At 33.5% G+C, this 17,017-nt stretch overlaps 2 protein-coding genes across 2 annotated transcripts; both read right to left on the reverse strand.

Annotated features, from left to right (window-relative positions):
* Window positions 1-2,687: 2,687 nt before the first annotated feature.
* Window positions 2,688-7,930, reverse strand: LOC18054005 (probable E3 ubiquitin-protein ligase ZFP1). The gene is made up of 7 exons (XM_006451689.2): window positions 7,828-7,930; window positions 7,631-7,682; window positions 4,765-5,587; window positions 4,107-4,492; window positions 3,816-3,914; window positions 3,329-3,496; window positions 2,688-3,192 (listed from the first exon to the last, which is right to left on the reverse strand). The coding sequence occupies exons 3-7, from the start codon at window positions 5,573-5,575 to the stop codon at window positions 3,055-3,057; spliced, it is 1,602 nt and encodes a 533-aa protein (XP_006451752.1). The 5' UTR covers window positions 5,576-5,587; window positions 7,631-7,682; window positions 7,828-7,930; the 3' UTR covers window positions 2,688-3,054.
* A 4,259-nt stretch (window positions 7,931-12,189) lies between these two features.
* On the reverse strand, window positions 12,190-16,691 carry LOC18054006 (28 kDa heat- and acid-stable phosphoprotein). Its single transcript, XM_006451693.2, has 8 exons — window positions 16,465-16,691; window positions 16,096-16,136; window positions 15,637-15,708; window positions 15,433-15,516; window positions 15,318-15,352; window positions 14,629-14,714; window positions 12,791-12,856; window positions 12,190-12,562 (listed from the first exon to the last, which is right to left on the reverse strand). Exons 1-8 carry the CDS (start codon window positions 16,529-16,531, stop codon window positions 12,528-12,530), a joined length of 486 nt encoding a protein of 161 aa, XP_006451756.1. The 5' UTR covers window positions 16,532-16,691; the 3' UTR covers window positions 12,190-12,527.
* Window positions 16,692-17,017: the final 326 nt, after the last annotated feature.

The raw sequence follows: 17,017 nt of genomic DNA on the forward strand, positions 1-17,017 counted from the left end.
AGGCAAATCAAAGAACAAAAGAAAACTGATACCAGAGTTTCACCAAACAAATGAAAGGAGTACGGACGAGAAAAATGAAAGAAAGGAAAAAAAATGCTACTGGAGTCATGTACATGAAAGAAAAAAAATTTAAGAAAAAGACAAAAAAGAAGTAAGGATGAGGAAAAAAAAATGAAATGAAAAGAGGAAAGAGTAAGGATGAGAAAAATGAAAGGAAAGAAAAAAAGTTATTGGAGTCATATACATGAAAGAAAAGAAAAAACTGAAGAAAAAAATGAGAAAAAAACAAATGAAAGGAAAAGACAAAGGAGTGTCGATGAGAAAAAAAATGAAAGAAAAGATTGAAGAGAAATGAAAGAAAAGATGAAGATGACATTATCGTAATTTATATATGATGGCATGTCTTGTAATTTATTTAACTAGCATGACTAATTTAGGAAAATTAGCAGTTTATTTAGACCCATTAAGTCATTTTAATACTTTATTTTTTTAATTTATTTTTCAATGACTAGTCATACATCAACTACTTTTTTCATTTTCTAATAACTAGTCACACATCAATTTTTTTTTTATCATCACAATGTCGTTACAAGAATATTCTATTAAGGTATGAGTTTTTTTGTACTTTTATGAGTTAACGGCGGTCAATGGTTAAAGATAACGAGTTTTATGGGGTAGCTTGATGTTTTCAATAGTAAAGAGAGCAATTTAAAGATTGTCACTTCACGAAGGGGGTAGGCCGAAATTAACCATAAAATTAAACATTCTTTTATATATTTTTATTTTTAGGGGCATTAAAAAATATGCTTACTTCCATTGACCAACCATTTGATTTGGAAATGCTGACAAATTTCTCATCTTCTTGTTCTATCTTTTTTTTTTTGTAAATTTACCTTGAGAGCTTTTGAATGCACTTTTTTGGTTCTTCTTTCAGAGCATACTTCTTTAGAGTGGCACAATTGGATAGAGAAATTTATTGTTAATAGTTTTACACAAATATTTAATGCCGAGTTATTCTTTTTTTGAACTATAAATAAGTGGTTATTTGATAGATAAAATATAAAAATAAAGTTAAAAATAAATTTTGACCAATGATTTATCACTCAACAAAAGCTAAGCTTAACATTAAATATCAATCCAACATTTTTTAGCCCTATGTTCTCCCTCACTTCTTCGCTAACTATTCAATGGATCTAGCTACCTTGCAGCAAATGCAAGATGCCCTAACTTTATCCTTTTCTAATTTAGCCAACAAATCTAATGAAATAGTAGTTCAACGGCTAGATATGTGTTTAATTGGTTATCAACACTTTAGCCCCTATTGTTTTATTGTAAAATTATAAAAGTCAAAAGTTTTAGAATATTTACACATAGAAGTTCATATTGTTTTTATTTTTAAACTTTGATCCAATGGTCTAATTTAACCATAAAAATGAGTGATAGTATGATGGTAACAATGTAATCTCAATTAAAATTTTCTAAATACATGAAAAATTGACACTTGCAAAGAATTTTTTTTATATAATATACGCTTAATATAGAGTAAATAAATTGAATATGCATTAAAAATTATGAGTTACTAATGTTTCAATACTTCAGAAAAAAATGGTGAAATTACAAAATAAAAAAAATAATTGTGTACTAGGCTGTAACACTATATTATTTTATCGTTATAAAATTTTTTTTTTATTATTTTTCATTTCTAATATTAATCGATATGTTAGCTTATTTGTATTATGTAAGTACGACATATTGATTTATTGTAAAATACCAACATCGCTCTTTAAATACAACATTGCAATTTTAAATTTCTAAATGTAGTCTAACAAAATCGTATAGAAAGATAAAAAAGAATAATATAAATAGAAATTAGTTTAAAAGTTAAAAAAAAGCTCAAAAGTTTTTGAATTTTATGTTTCTTCAGGGTTATCCAATTTTATTTTATTTTTACTTTTAAAAGTTTAGGTTGTGAATCCACACTTTAATAAGAACTTATAAATTATTCTTAATTAAAAATGATAGGATAAGTATCAATTTCTAAGGAAATATTGGAGCGGCTACAAAATTGTTTTTGCGATGTCCTAGACCTTTTGTGGCGGCAAAAAGACGGTCGCCAAAGACCTGTATCCCTCTCTGATCTTTGCCATCAATCGTCACTGCACTAAGAGTCAGAGTATTAAAGCAGCAGTTAAGAGAATCCTTTCAAACGCCATTTCATCCGAAACCGGACTTAAATGTAAAAATTTGAAATCTCTAGTTCCTTAATAATCTTACAAAAAATATCAAGGATTGCTGCATAATTAAACCACAAAAAGACAAAAGTAGTAACACGTTGCAACATTGTTTTATTCGTTTTTGATGGCTTTGTCCAATTTATTTACAGTAGCCGATTGAATGTATTTTGATCCTTTTGGAATGTAATTTTGATCTTTTTCTCTGAAAGAGACATCTTTCCATTGCTATCTTAAGTGATGAATATGGTATTTGTCAAAAAAGAATAGTAGTGCTTTCAAAAAGTAAGTTAAAGATGAAAATGTTAATAGGTCCTCTTGATCAAATTGGTCACATTTTTTTCTCCAAAAGTTCGTAAATAATCTATGGCTTGGTTTCACTTAGTTTATAAATCCAAAGAAAACAGTAATGGATGATGACATGAGTGGGAACTACAAAGATTTTATGCAAATAACTGAAGTCAATAATACAGTTCATTCAACATTTTGGTAAACTGGATCATTACATCAAAGATCCAAGAAGGGGAAAAATGAAAATTGTAACAATAATACAGGAAAGTCAAAACCATACCAAGAAAGTCTGTACAGTTATTGATTAAATACAGTATCAACAAATAAATGATTTTTGAGTCATTGTGACTGTTAGCAAAATATATGCAGTACATGTACAGAATACATAACAAAACATCCACTTTTGTTATATAATAAATAGATCAGTTGAACAGCAGCGACAGAGGCAGCATTATACGAACCGATTTGCCGCCAAGAAGCCGAATTTCTTTATTTTCTTTGATGGGTAAGATCACCCCATTTCTTACACATCCTAGCTTTTTGTGGCTAATGCTTCAGATTTGCAGATGGGGCAGACATTCTTAATAAAGAGCCACTTCTTCAAGCATTCTGCATGGTATTCGTGATCACAATCAAGAGTTCCAATCTTCTCATTATCCCTATAATCTTCCTGCAAATCCCAAATGAATGTACAAGTGTTAATAATTCTACAATGTAAGGTACACTTCGGTTCTTTTGTTGCTTGGGGGGCGGGGGGGGGGGGGGGGGGGGGGGGGGGTGGTTTGGAATGCTATAGCTTCTATTACCTGGCATATAATGCAAGAACCAGGTTCCTGATCTTTAGATGCTGGCTCTTCCAGATTGATATAATTTGTAGCTGACAAATAAACTCTTGTCTTTAATTGTCTTGCAACAATTTCTTCTGACAATCCAGTGTTTACATTGCCAATCCGTTCCCCCAGTGCAAGAAGCTCCTGTGATTTTGAATTTCAAGGTTTTAAGGTGTACCCAAAAGAAAGTTTGCAGAATTTGTGCGAGTCCAAAATGCACACTCATTCACGAGATTTGAATTGAAATATTTTGCAAAGCAAATACATTTCTCCGTCTCATAAAATACACAATAAAGGATTAAAATATTAAATAGGTCACGAATTAGATTCAATTCTAATTGGGACCCATAAGATGGTTTTCTTTCCACTCAGATAGCTCCCACAAACCACTTCTACTAAATTCATTTATTGGGCAATCAGGCATTATAAGAAAAAATATTTAACAAATGAGTGGTACACTTACCTCGTAAGACATGTCTTCTATATCCAAGCGCATTTCTCTGTGTCGGTCGATAAAATTCCCTACTTCATAAAAGTCTGGAATCTCTAGTAAAGCAACTCCCTAGACACATTAATTAAAAGATATTACTTTATAGACAGTAGCCCGTAAAACTAGTAAAATCAACTGAATAGATCAGACACAAGAACAGAATTGAAGAAACGATCGAAAAATATGTCCTTCAAACGATGCACCACTTCTGACTGACGAAGATAAAACAGAAATCGCAAGAATTTTTTTTTAAAAAAGTAGTACATCTGATGGCAAAACTCTCAGGTGAGGAAGGCTCCGCTGTCTTAAAGCCTCGGGCACTGGTCCCTCCCGTGGAGATCGATATATCCTAAAGCCAGTTGGTGGAACAGGTCCCATATGTCTTGGCACCATCTCCGAACCATCTTGTGAAATATTCATAGTCCTGTAACTTGATGGAACTCTGAATGAAGCCGCTGCTACTTGAGGGTGAACATTCGTATTGTGATTTCTAATTCCTTGAAAAGGAGGTGGTGGGTGAGGGAAACTGAGATGCTGGATGTTGACAGGAGGATGCAGGAAAGTAGAGGAATTTCTGTTGCCGGCAGTCTCGGGATACCGTTGCACAACCATGTTCCCAGAATCCATAGGAGCACCACTAACATTGCTCCCTGTAAAACATAAAAACGATCTCATCTTTAGTTCACAGTATCCAGGTTAATCAGTACACATCATACACCAAACTCCTTGTATTCCATCTCCAAGAAATTTGCTTCAAAGGACGAAGGAGGGACAGAAATAAAATTTCTGACTATGGAAAGAATGGGTTATGAGATCAGATTAAGGAGGGGGAAAAGGAACATTGGTTTTCAGAAAGGCAAAATAGTTTTTTTAGTACAAATGGAGATCCAAAATGGAGGAGAAAGATAATTGGAGAAATCACCGTGCATATAAGGTATCGCAGGGGCCTGAGTCCAGGATGAACCACCACCATCACTTGGCTGTTCCAACCAGCCAGCAGGTTGAAAGGGCTGACCAATAAAGTTTCCCTGAATAAAATGGTTATGGCTATGAGCCAGAACAGGGTCCATCCCACCAGTTGCAACCAATCTGTTCCTCACACTTCTCTGAGATTCTACTTCCCTGATTGATGGAGTGCCATTTCCTCTGTACTGAGGCAGGGAGAAACATGCAGCATCCATTGGAGTTACACCATCAGGATGTCTAGGATGCAAAGGAGCAACTGAAGAACTAGAGCTTGCTGGGGCATTAAGATTCTGGAAACTCCCAGGAAAGCCTTCAGTATTCTTTCTCTTGTATGACCCTCTTACATTATCCATAAAATGGCTGTTCCTTCCATACTCTTCTGCGGAAGCTCCAATGACTCCAAAATTTCTTGAAGATGGCAACTGATCTGTGGACCCATGATTAACAGGCATGCCCGACGATAGGGTCGGCATGTAAGGAACATATAAGTTGGAAGCAGTTGAAGCACCTAGATCAACACTTGCAGCATGATGATGATGAACACCATGGTACTGTGGCATCCCATAGAACATGGCACTATCATAGTGCTGATGAGCATCAAGACTGGATGTGTTCCCCGAAGCTCTTACTATTGTTTGCATAGGCTGTGGGAAGCTTGTTACACCACCCAAAACGACACAGGGCTCAGGGAGCAAATATCCTCGGTTTTGCTGATCCATTTCTAAATCAATCATCTGACTAGTGCATGGCATATTTCTTTGGCCCATACTACTAAATCCCTGTATCCCAAACAATATTCAAAGAGATCAGCCATCAAAGCTGGAAAATTGACTTCCAAAACGCAGGACCAGATTTTGTTAGAGACTGTTCAATTTTAATTTTTATGGAGTAGTAATCATCAGGAAAATTGCTTTAACAGACTGAATAACATGAAAGTAAATGCCAAATACAATAAAATTAAACTTCTGCACATGTTTCACCTATAAGAATAAAGGAAGAAGCCACAAAACTAACCTATGTTCAACTGCCAAGTAAAACTTAAACCTTAAAATAAATTAAGAAAATAAAAAGGAGCAGAAGAAAGAGAAAGAAACAACAACAAAAATTAAGACCAAATTGACCGCTGCTCAGGTCAAAATCATTTAATAACTACAGCTTCATAGCGTAACATAGGACAACAGAATAGTCTCCCAAAAACAACTTGTAACCCAGTGCAAGTCGTCTGAATGTTTCACACAAAATAAAAGCAGGATCAAAGTCCTGTGCACGTTCAACAACAAACTCATACATACAAACTGAGGATAAGACCAGATTAACGCTTTCTGCATCTTAAAGTCCATCATACCAGCCTAACATATATAATAATCAGCAAGCTATAAATTCAATCAACAAACAACCTGAGCCTAGCCTACAAAAGCATTTCATTGAGATGAAAACAGTCTCACAAGTTCAAATAAAAAAATATCTACTTCGACAAGGACAAGTTCACTTGATGAAGAGAGAACTAAGTAAAATACAGCAAGTGAACAAGTAGTCATTGTTACAATCTTCTTTATGCAGAGAGCAATTAAATAAAGAGGTTATTCAAAATCATAAAATTGCAAGGAACTTGCAACGGCAGCTGAAGTCAATTATCTAAAACCATAAAAAAATAATAATAATAAAAGGAAGATGATGTGATACCGCATGTATCCTATTTTGACAAAGCAACCTGTATATGACTCCAGTTTTCAACCAACAATAAGAGCAGCACTACAATAACATGTGAATATAATAAACTTGCTCAGCGTTTTGACAAGGAATATCGCGTACTAGTTAATGACATCCAAGCAAGTGATTTACATAAAAGGACCTTAGAGTTTGCCCTTTAATGCAAGAAAGTAAATTAAAATAAATGGCAGAACAAAGTGATAGGAACCTAATTCCTGTACAAGGGGGCTTGTAAAAGAAAATTGACGTCATTCTGCACCTAGCATGAATACTAAAGAGCCATGTTCACCTGCATGATCTATATGGCAACAGATTAACAGCAATAACTTGAAGATAAAACAAACCAACAAGGAGGACCACTTTTCTTCATCTCTATAGCGTGGCAACCGAAGAGGAAGATGTTCGAACCCCAGGTCAGAGATCAAATTTCTAACTATGTCCAACAAACATTCAACTCGCAAAACTTCACTAATATATTGTCATTATCCAACTTAATATTCGAAACCCAGGTCAGAGATCAACTTAAAAAATATTTCATTTCTGTCCAAACAACATAAAAAGTACAAAACCAAAAAGGAAAAAAATGACTGACAGCCAATTAACAGATCACATTCATATGATATTTCAACCCCGCAACAATAAAGACCACCTAACATCATCACCTCATACAAGCATCTAAAATCCAACTTTGCAAGATGAAGCCGCTCAAATTTCATTGCACAAACTGACTCACAATCAGACACAAACTTCTTATCTGTGAAGTTGTAATATAATATGACTAGCAGCCATGCTTTTGAACACCAAATAAGTCCATCCTAACACTGAAAATTTCAGTTCTTACACCCATTACCCACAATAACAAATTGAACCACAAAATATCTATCTTCCCCCAAACAAACTTGATCAACCTAAACTTGTGCAAATACCCATTGGTGCATAAATAGAATAGTACACATAACTGAAGAAAAATCTTAAATTGATGAACTTTAACAAGCTATTGGACAACCCAGAAGAATGTAAACCATACCCATCTTTTATTATACAAAATTCAACACAAATTTGTTAACAAACATACAAAATCATAAAGAAAGAGAAGAGAAAAAAAACTGTACCTTGTTATCATGAACAAATTTAGCTTCAAAAATGTATATTAATTGGAATTCCCTGCAAAAGAAAAAAAAAGGACTCTTTTACGTTGATTAATTTAAAATTTGCGAGTAACATAATCACAGGCCATCAAGTTTCAATTTTGATTAGAAATTTTAAATTATTTGTGAATTCCATGGATTGGGAAAATCGGAAAACTGACCTAATTGAGGATTAATTGAGAGATTGAGAGATAAAGAGAGAGATCAGAAACTCGTTGTACTTTCTATTATTTATATAATAAAAAAGTTTGTGGGTTTTATTTATTTATTTTTTACCGTTCGTGTTTGTTTATATACCGAGTTTAATGATAATTACGGAAATACCATCACAAAATAAATATTTTTCTTTAACTATGATATGCAATATGCTTGTTTTAAAAAATTTCATAACCATTAAAAAAATAATTTTTCTTTTGATGGTAGCGTATCTTCTGTAATGTATTATGTGGAGGTTCGGCTATCTGCATCAATTTTCTATTTTTAAGCAAGGTCAAAAAAATGTAGCTAATTAATAAGAAAAACAAAACAACATAACAATGAACTCTTGCTTTGATTTTTTTTTCTTTTCTCCCAAAAAAAATTATTTTCTTTTAACCATGTGCTCAAAATTGGATCTTGTTTTTATAAAGAAAAATGATAAAAAGGCAGAAGGGGTAAATAAAAGTTTGATTTAATTTTAGTCAAATTATGAACTTAATATTCAATGATCATATGAATTCCCCCCCCCCCCCCCTAAATTTTCCACCATTATAGGCACGGCTTCTCGCAATTTCTATTATTAAAAACTTGTCTTTCACTTTGTTCATTATAATATTACAAATTTGATTTATATTAATTTAGACAATTTAGACAAACTTACCATCTCGGGGTACTTAAGTTGCTGGGTATGGCACCCATGAGATACCATAGTTATTGAGACTGTAACTACTGTACTTCAAGGATATTGTACTCTACTACATGAACATCGTTAGATGATCAAATTTTACTAATTTTTTATTAAATTTTTTATTATTTGATGTATCAAGATATAAGATATAATTTTGTAAGGATACGTTTGATATACTGTATTGTATTATATTAGTTGTATGATATTAGGTTGTTTTGGATTAGATTGTATTAAGCTATAATGCAATATTATGTTTGATGTAATATGCATTGTATTATATAAAATAATTTTTTATTTTAATATTTATATTAAATTAATAATTTAAGATTCATGTATATGTTCTTATTATTTATATGCAATCAATAATTTTATATTTTATAATTAAAAATAATTAATTTTCACCACGAACCGTCGTACCTTAGTGTCATTTGAATTATACTTTGATACTATTAGAATCATTGTTACTGGGACTACACATTAATGCAGCTATTACCAACAAAAGAATCTTCGTTTGCCAAAAATCTATAATTAAAGTTTCGACTTTTAAATTTTTTACTATAAATTTATGACAAACTGAAACTTTTTTGCTGGTAATAATTACACCATTGGCATTGGGTAGCCCTGACAGTAAGGATTCTAGTAATACCAAATTTTAGTGTAAAACACGATGTTATGAACAGTGCCATATTACACAAACCTAAACCTCTCTCTGGTTTACTTAGTCCCACACTGTTCAAGATTATGATGTATCACAATGCACCATAATGTGAACAAGAAGATTTCCCAAACATAGAGTTGTATTGTATTAGCTAATACAATACTATCTAATGTAGTGTGTCGACCACACTCTAAAACTACCGTAGATGGACCCCTTAATTGAATGAATATTCCTTAAATAAACAAAATTTATTCTTTTTTTGTGTTAACTAAATTTGTCTACAATTTGATTAATTTAAAAAATGTGAAAATTAGCTAAATATTGTTTTTGCAAAAGCAAATTTAGAAACCGCAATAATCATATTAGGGAAATTATCCACCGCCACCTGGTTTTTTCAACTTTTTTAAAAATACACAATTCTTTTTTTTGTTTGCTGGAATCCACCTGAAGTTACATTTCTTTTCACTTTTCCACTTCCGTTTGGAATCCGTTAAGGAAATTAACGGAATATTGCTTAAATGACTTTTTTACCATCAAATGTAAAAGATAATTTATCCATCGACCACTTGTTTTTTTCGTATTTTTTTCAGAAATACACAATTCTTAATTTTTTTTTGCTGACCTCCACTCGAAGTTGTATTGTTTTACACCTATCCACCACTGTGATTTGTAAATGACAATTTTACCCTTATGATGTTAACAAAGTTATAACGGTCTCCAAACGGAAGTGGAAAAGTGAAAAGAAATGTAATTTTAGGTGGATTCCAGCAAAAAAAAAAAAGAATTGTGTATTTTTGAAAAACGGTGAAAAAACAGGTGGACGGTGGATAATTTCCCATCATATTATCAAGAAATTCCAAAGTTGGGAATTAGTTGGATAATAGTCTAAATCCCATTATTATTAATGACAAATGAAATGAAATAAAATAATATAGTTGCGGACCACACATTTGACAGCAAGAAAACGATATCCACACAACAAGAAAGTGTTTTTCTTGTTTTCGGCCAACGTCAGCTTTTTTACTTTTGCTTTTGACCCTCGAAAACGCAAGTAAATGTCCAAATCTAATGATCAAATAAATAAATAAATGCTTTAAAGAAATTTTGGTGACGTGTGAAGGAGGACTTCATCTGGCTGCCACAACAGAGTAGCCGTAAAACAGAGGGAAACAACTTGTATTTGGTATTTTTCAAAAAAAGATTTGTGTTTTGGGTTACATAATAATAATTTAGAACCTCAAATTTGTTGTTCTCATTTTATGGTTAATTTACTTTAATTCCATTCCATAAAAAATCTATTTCGTTTAAAAAATTAAAATAGAAATTATATGACACATAAAAAAAATTGACTATGGCATTACATGTCGCAAATAGATTTTTATAGTTCTTTAATAAGAATATTCACATTTTTTTTTAAAAAAGAATATTTTTACTATTAACAGTCAAATACATTAAAAATTTTGCATTTCCTATCATGAGCGGTACATATTAATGATAAAACTCCAAGAATGCAAAGTATCTGGATACGATTGATACTGGTGGTGGGGGAAAAGCATATTCTTTCTCTCCATGAAAAAGAGCTCCTTTTTTTTTAACATTTTTTAGCAGATTTTGAGATTTTTTTGCATGTGGGTCCTCAAGTTTAAAGTGGAACCCACGGGTTGAGGGCACGCATCACTACATCAGCAAGAAACGTGGGCCATGTTCTTAATTCAGTACCGCGTGCTGTTTCATGATTCTCGAATTGTGCCTTGACCACGATCGCACGATTCTAACTCCATGCATCTTTGATCTTGGCCTTAATTACAACGTGCTTCCTTAATTTATGATTCATTTGCGTCTAAAATTCACCCGACTCCAATAACTTCAATTATTGACCGCAAATTATCCCTTAATAAAACGCACTGGTGTTGCGTCGGGCGTCACTTGCAATGCGCATAAACTTATTGCTATCGCGTCAGCAGTTTTATTAGATTTGTCCTCATTGACAACGATAGCTCTACGAAAAACATTATTACCAAAAACGAAAAATTTATTACTAAAGACAACAAATTAGCAAGGGTTTGCAAGTAATACTCGCTGCATCGTAGTTAACTCAAAACCCAACAAGAACCACTTTAAACCTTTGAACCCTAACCAGTTGAAATGATACTAAATAAAAACCGGGACACGTAACCTATTCCAAATGAAGAATAATCAATGGGCCTTTGGTCCAATAGGAGAAGCCTTGCACTTACAATGTTGAGTGCAAAAGTTCGAGCCTCCATAAGAGCATTATAGAGGTTAGTTTCAATTCTTCCTCAATTATCAATTAATTGAGTGGAGACAGTCTCTCCCTTACGAAATGTGAGAGGAGCAAACACCCCTCGAATATTAGAGAGGGTTTAAAATATCTGGGTATATACTTCAGTGTGTCAATGTATGATGGTAGTCCCAATTATATAGTATGATTGTAAATATTAATTGTAATGTCTGATGTAATGTCAGTAATATCTGTGTATAACAGACTTAAAAAAAAAAAAAAATGAAGAATGATCACAGACATCACAGAAGTTCCAAATGAGGTTAAAAATAGAAAATAGTAAAAGCAAAATGTTTTTCTTGAAAAAAATGAAGGGCATCTTTGCCGCCCCACCTTGTATTAGACAAAAAGCATGCATTTCTCTTCTTTTACTTGTTACCTGGTTAAGCAGTAGGGTCTAAACCAAGATTCTTTCACTGTCTTATTGCCCAAAAAAGAAATGTGCTGACTTTTGTCTTTTCAGAAGGTTACCTACACCACCGTCTTCAACTTCCCCCAAATCTTTTTATACAAAAGAATCAATGAATACAACCATCCTCAACTTCCTCAACAGATTCTCTCTATCTATTTATCTATTTGTTTATGGAAAGGGTTCGGGTTGCCGATTGGCTGTAGGCACATCACATTCACACAATGGAACTTTCCGAGGCAAAATATCGAAATGAAAAAGATTTAAGTATATCAAAGCTTATGAAAGGATCGTCTTCTTTTGTCTATTCAATTCGATAGAAGCCTTATGTTCCATGAGACAATGTTCTTAGCTTACATCATCAAGATATCTATGTTCATACTTCATATGTTGGTAAAACAGAGTTTACTCAGATAAAAATTTCGGATGCCACACATGATATAACTATATGTTTCTAATAATTATGAAGGGAAGTGAAATTTATCAGCTTCTGCTTCTTTTTATTTTTTCTCTTCTTGTTGCTCAGAAGCTTAAGTAAACAAACGATAGGGTTCTTTCCTTTGAATAAAGAAAATTAGATGCAACTTACTATCCTCTGGGTTCTTTTCACTTCCGAGCTTCAGTTTTTTTCTGCTCTCTGGCTGACAAAAAAATTGAAAAATGGATCTCATGTTAGCTTCGAAGAAAAAGAGAAAGTGCAAAACTATGGATTCTAAATCCAATTTCCACTTGGCTTCCCCCCCCCAAAACACACAAAAAAAAAAAAAGAAATCAATTTCACAGGAAGGAGGAAGCATCACTAAGTGAAGCAAAAAGAGGTAGCACAAACTCTAGGTAGAGAAATACAAGCCACGGGAAATTAATCATACCAGCCTTCTCTTCCTCTCGCTTCTTGGCAGCTTCAGCCCTTTGTTGACGTATCAGGGCCAAGCGCTCTGTAAAAACAATATAAAAAGAATCAAAACAAATTAAGAAGATAATTGCAAAGAAGATGCGTATAAAAAGGAACAGCAATAATCTGAACTGAAAAAACAAGTTTAAAAAGGGGAGAAAATAGCATGAATGATCAACTAAATGATCAGAGAAGCGGTAAATGCAAAGGTGTAGGTGTAATACACCGGGCAGGAATTGATATCTATAAAGAGAAAGTTTATAGTCAAACGATAGCATTGTGGACATGGAAATGGGTCCATTAAAGACAATGTGACATTTCCAAAAAGCTTATGCTCTTCATGAAAATCATAAATTCATTATAGACACCACCCAGGGTACAAGATAAGCAATGGCATAACCAGGTGAAGTACAGTTTTTTGAGATTAAAAACAGCAAACTAGATGATTATATCTAATGCCCGGGCACACCTAAGACACACAATTCACTTGAATTCTAGAAATATGTATAACCAACCATGTAGTCCACCATGGTTTGGTTGTAAGAATAAAAAAATCCAGAGACCCATTTTCAGATTCAATTTTCGGGTCAGACATTGTTTAACCATTGGGCTGCCACAGTTGTTATTTGGTATTGACAGTTTGCTTTTACTGATGAGTATTTTCAAGCATGCACTTTCTTTTGTTCAATAAATTTCTTCTTCCAACAAGGACAACAAAAATAAAAGCAACTTCATAATTACCAAGAAGGCAAATGCTTGTAGATACAGCTAGATTCTATAACAGCTAGACAAAAAACTATGACAAAGATAAATCAATAACTCAAAAAATTCACCATGCAACTATATAATTCACAAAGCCAATATTCGGTGAATCACGATGGCAATAGAGACACATTTCCATAAGCAATTTTCACTCACATTGGGCCTAGGGAAACAATTTAACCCGTGGACGTGGGTATCCGCATATATCCAGTTTGATATGCATATAAATGGTGTTTGGGACAGGTTTGGTATTCAATGAAAAACTTGTAGCTAGTTTGGCACAGGTGTGGTTGTTGGGGGCATCTCATACCCTGCAACTATTTTAAGTACATATATTTCTTTTCTAAGCAAATTAAAGAATCAAGCATTACAATGGATCATTATATGCCATATTACACACCTTTTTTTTCTTTGGATCAAGGAGGGCTGAGCAAACTTTTCTATGGTTGTTTAGTGCTTGAAATCTTAAAAATTTTATTTTTCCGTTAACAATTTCTTTTAAAAAGTGCTTAGCTAAATTTTGGCTGAGAATATATTGGAAATCCCATAAATGTATAAGCTTGGAATTCAATGAATGTGGATAGGAGACAATTGAGATGAACAAAGAAAACTGAGAAGAACGGAGAAAACTGAGATGAACAAAGAAAACTTAGAAGAACGGAGAAAACTGAGATGAACAAAGAAAACTGAGGAATCTTGAACTCCTTAGAGACCGAAGCTCAAAGGCGAATCAAAGACAAAATCTACCCAGTGTTCCCAAAGAGTTCATTATTCCCCATTTTTAACACATACTGCAGAGAAATTTCAACTTTGACTATAGCAAATGGTGTACTTCACATGTGGTTAACCACCAAAACAACCAAACTTGTGTACAGACAGATAAGAAAAATATCAAACAAACTAATAAGATAGTTTATGGCCCCATCTCATACTACAAGCACTTTTCTTCTTAACATGTGGCAAGCAAAATGTAAATAATAGGGTTGTGTATTACACTAAACATCAATTCAGTGGACTGAAAAGAAAAGTAATGCACAGACAGTAACCAATTACCTAAATCCTTTCTTGCTTGTTCTGTTTTCCCTTGTTCTTGAAGCCTCATATATCGCTCGTGAGCTTTTTGCTTCTCAATCTCCTCTCTGCAAACAGATATAATAAATGTGAGACAACATCAAAAGAACTCCTTATCTAAAAAATCAACAAGCTTGATTCATGCAACACATCCATTTGATAAATAGTAATTGTGTAAGAAGCAAGCCTTAGGAAGAATTCTAGTGTTATTTTCTTCTACTTTCTCAAGTACAAAGTAAATAAATTAACATTGCAGCTCGGCCACCCTCTCCCTATGCATCTCCAACCCCATCTATAATTATCTCCAAATCCAAAAATTTCATGAAAAAATTTCATATGGATGAACTTTTACGGCACCAGGCATGACAGGCTAAAAAAAATCCATAAATCTTTATCTGTGCTTTCTTTTGCTCATAAACATCATTGCCAACAGCAGTACATGACATCATGACCATGCATTTTCATGAGCTCCAATATTCTAGCTAGCAATCCCACCATTATATTCTCTTTTACCAGCCCATTCAAATGACATTGAGGTAGGAAGTCACGCATGAATATTCACGCTAATATGAGAACAAAGCACAACCGACTTTACATAACTGTTTATAGCACGGTCAGGGTATGGTAAATAATGTTCATACTGATTCAATAAATTAATGAGAATTACAAACCTTTCACGCCTTGAGAGCTCAGTTGTTTTCCCCATCTGAAATTTGAAATTTTGGTTACTCAAGGCAGCTTTGAAAGCTGTACAACAGGAAAAATAGATAATAGATAAAAACTTACATCAACATCTTTAGCCTTCACATTCTTAGGTTTTTCTATATTAGGATTCTCAATCTCAATAATTCCCTGGGTGCCTTTCCTCTTCTGCCAACAATGAGAACAGACATCAACCAAAAGAAAGATGTTTTTTTTTTTTAATGAAAATGTACTAAAAAATGGAATAAAGTGATTCAACCGACGAATGAAGCAAAATAAAATAATGACCTGATTTTCTTCCTCTTCCTCTCCCGACTCTTCTTGTTCCTCCTCCTCCTCTTCCTTCAGTCCAACTTCTTCCTGACACGATTAGGAACAATATCCCTTTCTAACATACTGAATATGAACACTAAAGATGCATGTGAATACAAGAAAATTTTCTTTTTCTTTTTTTTTTGGTTGTTGTGGGGGAAGGGGGGGGGGGGGGGGGGGAGGACACACATAGCAACAAAGAGAGATGGTAGAGTACAGATTGAGGGTAAACCTATTGCATATTGCACTTTAACAATTTTGATAACTGATTCTGAACAATTCAATTGAAATAAAGTATGAAAACACTATTATATTATCACCAGAAAACCATTCGTCAATAAGCATTTACGCAGAGTACAATCCTTAGAAACAAAGATTGAATAAATGTAAGACAATAATAATAGATCCATGAAGCAAAAAGCAAATGAAGCATACCTGTCTAAAAGTGCGGGGGCGACGATTCGAGGTACCAGCAACTGCAACCGTTAAAATGAAACGAGCTAAAAGGGTCAGCTTATGCCACCGAGTATAATAGTTAGTATTAAATATGCAGCAAAAAAACAAACTCATCCAACTTAAAAGCTTTCCTTTGAAAATCAAGATTTTCCCAGCTGATAATATAAAACAAGCAACGTCACAGGACCAACCCTTATTTTACATATGCAAAAATTACAGACAGATCCGGTGAAAACACATTCTAATCTAGCAGCTGAATCAAGAAAAAATGGAAACGACCCAGAACGAGAAACTTTGTTTAAATTTGATATAAAACATGTAAAGAGAAAAGCAAAGCAAATAGCATACGCATTTCTTCGGGAGTGGAGAAGTGGCGGTGACCGGTGGGCTTGCCCTTGAACTTTCCTCTTCCCATTTTTGCTGATTACCACTAACAACAACAATAATAATAACAAGAAGAAGAAAATTTATCACAGATTTTTTTTTCCTGTTGTTTAAGGCTTTAAGCTTCTGCTCTTCGGTCGCTGCTTTTGAATCTCTGCGTTTCAACAGTTCGTTTTAATAATAATACTAGGGTGAACATATTTTTTTTTTTTGGGTAGCTGCAGAGCGTTAGTGTGTGGCCTCCACGCGACATTATAGCGAGTGCTTCCGCCATCTTTCTTTTCCTTTACTTTTTTTTTTTTCGTATTATCCTAAAGTGTATTGATAAATGGGACAAAACTACGTTACAGACTCTGTATGTAACAGCTCAATGGAAATTAGTCTTGTATCAGCTAAGTTCCAACGACTTTTCCTCTCTCCTGCAACGCGTGGATGCTCCTCATGATAAATGGAATAATTGGTATAAGTTAAGTTACAACGTATTACAGGATAATATATATATAAATATATATATATA

Source organism: Citrus clementina, unplaced genomic scaffold (assembly GCF_000493195.1).
Source record: "Citrus clementina cultivar Clemenules unplaced genomic scaffold, Citrus_clementina_v1.0 scaffold_1, whole genome shotgun sequence".
NCBI lineage: Eukaryota > Viridiplantae > Streptophyta > Magnoliopsida > Sapindales > Rutaceae > Citrus > Citrus x clementina.